The 3033-nt window shown below is 39.7% G+C and overlaps 1 protein-coding gene across 1 annotated transcript; it reads left to right on the forward strand.

The window, feature by feature from the left end:
• The first annotated feature begins 903 nt into the window (after window positions 1–903).
• LOC109748914 (uncharacterized) lies at window positions 904–2110 on the forward strand. Its single transcript, XM_020307929.1, has 3 exons — window positions 904–984; window positions 1097–1243; window positions 1613–2110. The coding sequence occupies exons 1-3, from the start codon at window positions 904–906 to the stop codon at window positions 2108–2110; spliced, it is 726 nt and encodes a 241-aa protein (XP_020163518.1).
• The last annotated feature ends 923 nt before the right edge of the window (window positions 2111–3033 follow it).

Genomic DNA, 3033 nt, shown 5'->3' on the forward strand with positions numbered 1-3033 from the left:
AAAATTTATAATTTTGGATCGTTAATTATTTAAATAGGTTTAATTTAAAATTCGCTTGTGTTGCTTGCTTTTAGTTAAAATTGACTAGGATTTACTTTTTCAAGTTAAATGAATATTTAAATTGGGAGGGAGTAAAAGGACTTCCCTGAATATTCATTTTTCATATTTAATTGGATCTTATTTGGATTTCAGTATTTAAAACAAATCCAACTCAAAACTAAAATAAAATGAGAGAAGGCAATATGACCCCTTCAATATAAAAAATTTGGAAATGTTTTAAATATTATTGATCTTTTGTTTGGCAGTTTAAAAAGCTTTTGGGAATTATTCATATCCCTAATATTATATTTAGGGAATATTTATAAAACTCAAAATAGAAATTATAAAAATGTTACATGTACTTGCATTTCATTTTTGGGCCAAAAAATGTTCACTATTTTCTATATTATTGTGTACACTTTTGTGAGTGCGACAATCTTCATCAAACGTACCAGGCAAGTCACACCTTGTTCATACTCCATTCTATTATTTTTCTATGCATTTAGTTCGAGTAAATTGTAGAAAACCACCAGTTTGAGGGCTAGGTTAGCAGAAATCACTACATTACAGTTTCTTGGCAAAAAACACCACCTCTCTCGTAAACAATTTGCAAATACCACTGATCGGCGGATCGGGCACCGATAAGTGGGTTTATGCCAGGTGGGGTCCGTTTTTGCCGACGTGACACTGTCGGCTGGTCGGACAGCCGTTAGACGGCGTTAGACTCTGCTCTCACACGGTGAACTTAAGTCGATCGATTCGCTCCTCTGTCTCTCACTCTCACTCTGCTCTCGCACGCTCTCGCTCTGTTCTTGCTCGCCACCGCCGCTCCGCTCCGTGTCGCGCCGCCGCCGCCGCATCGTCATGGTGTCCTGGAGTGAAAGCGACAGCAGCAAGCACACTAGGGAGTACGTCAGCTCTGGTTCTGACGACGGTAGAATGCAGGTAAATTCCTCGACCTAGGGTTAGGGTTTGTTCTATGATTTGCAGATTTTTTTTTCTCAAAGGAGCTTGTGTGTTAGCCGATCAAATGTTATGTATTTCTTTGCACTCCCAGCTCCCTGCTACAACTAAGGACTCCGATTTCGAGGGCCCTGAAAATGGAATGCTTGTTTTGTGCCATGGTCACGGGAAGTTAGCAGAGAGGCACGTTGCTTTTGAAGGAATTCTAACTGGCAGGAGGTTTCTCTGTTGCTCTGAGAAGGTATATGCTTCTAAGTGACAGCACAGTCATTGTTAGGATTTGGCCATTGTTTATTTATTGTTAAGTTAGGAGAGTGTTGAGGCAGTCATTGTTTACTCCGAGGAGAGTGTTGAGTCAGTCATTGTTTACTCTGAGGAGAGTGTTTAGGCAGCCATTTTTTACTCTGGCAACAATGTTAATTAGATTAAAGGACAGTGGATGCATGGGTTAGTTTATTCCTAATAGCAGCACATCATTGTATAATTGAGAGCAGAACATCTGTGCTTCCTTTATGATGTACCTTTAGCTTGGAAGCTTTTAAATATAGTATCTTTAGCTTTGGTTGTGATGGAAGGTTTTAATATGATTTTGAATACTACCTTATTTCAGGAAGGTAGAGACTGTGGACTAGTTCAATGGATTGATCCTGCTTGGCCCAATACCCTTGAGAATGCATTGCACAAGTTATGGTTTATGTATGAAGAGAGCAAGAGACAGAGGAATGAGGACAATCTAATGAATTCTTTTGCTGTTCATAACCTGACACAAGAGAAGAATAAGCTGCAGGCCAACTATGAGAAGCTGGTTGAAGATGTCAATGCACTTTTGGATGCCCAGCAACATAGGGCAGAGATAGAAAAGACAGATGCTGAAACCAAGAAGTTGCAGGAGAAGTATGACACGATGAAGAACCTGGCAACTGCTCAGGCCAGTGTCATTAGGAACATGAAGCTCAAGCTAGCTGAAGAGAGGAAGAAATTGCAGATCCAAATTGATGAGCTGCAGAAGAGTGTTGAAGAGACCTATGTGAAGCTGCATGAGAGCAATGTGAAGCTGCAGGAGAGCAATTTGAAGCTGCAGGGGATCAAGGCCATCCTAAATGAATGATCACCTGGCTGTGGAAGAGGGCACTATCATTTGGCATTTGCTTACCTTTTGTAGGGTGTGGTTGGCTATGCTGTAATGAGATTAGTTTTAATTTCCTGAACTATGGATCTGTAATGTACTAATCTAGTACTATGATTATGTATGGATTTGAATTAATGCTAAATGTGATGGTATTTAGAGTTTATGCATGAAATCTGATATGTTTAGAATTTATGTATTTGAGCCATCAAATAGGGTTTTTAGGCATCTTTGGGGGTTTTGTCGACATTTAGCCTTCACTAGGGTTTTTAGGCATCTTTGGGGTTTTTCTAGACATCTAGCCATCACTAGGGTATTTAGGCATCTTTGATGATTTTGTCGACATCTAGCCATCACTAGGGTATTTTGGCATCTTTGGGGGTTTTGTCGACATCTAGCCATCACTAGGTTTTTTTGGCATCTTTGATGGTTTTGTCGACATCTAGACATCACTAGACTTTTTTGGCATCTTTGATGGTTTTGTCGACATCTAGCCATCACTAAGGTTTGTTGGCATCTTTGAGGGTTTTGTCAACCTAGAAGCAGCACTTAAGGTGTATGATAACCTCATCATCACAAAATGTACCAGAACAGATTTGGTCTTAAGCTTAATCATAAAATTCCCATGGAGCACCTAAAGTAGTCATACCTAAAGCATCATAGTATCACAACTTAACTTAAACATCTCAATTACATGACCATGACAATAGTTTGACACAACCAAATTGACCACCAGAAGAGTTTTCACACAACCAAACTGACCATCATCACAAGAGTTTTCACACACCTAAAATGCATCATTCCCATTGAGCACCTGAAGCAGTAAGTAATCTCTAATTTTTTGGGTGGGCTTCCTGATTCTCTGGGAAACACCAGTTGGCCTTGGAGGCAAGAAAGATGCCCTT

The sequence above is a fragment of the Aegilops tauschii genome, chromosome 1 (assembly GCF_002575655.3).
Source record: "Aegilops tauschii subsp. strangulata cultivar AL8/78 chromosome 1, Aet v6.0, whole genome shotgun sequence".
In the NCBI taxonomy this organism is placed as follows: Eukaryota; Viridiplantae; Streptophyta; class Magnoliopsida; order Poales; family Poaceae; genus Aegilops; species Aegilops tauschii.

Excerpts from the sequence above, each read along its gene's own strand:
- LOC109748914 (XM_020307929.1), top strand. The coding sequence starts at position 904 with ATGGTGTCCTGGAGTGAAAGCGACAGCAGCAAGCACACTAGGGAGTAC. Across the intron at positions 985-1,096 it reads CTGACGACGGTAGAATGCAG|CTCCCTGCTACAACTAAGGA; the intron begins GTAAATTCCTCG and ends TTGCACTCCCAG. Across the intron at positions 1,244-1,612 it reads TTCTCTGTTGCTCTGAGAAG|GAAGGTAGAGACTGTGGACT; the intron begins GTATATGCTTCT and ends ACCTTATTTCAG.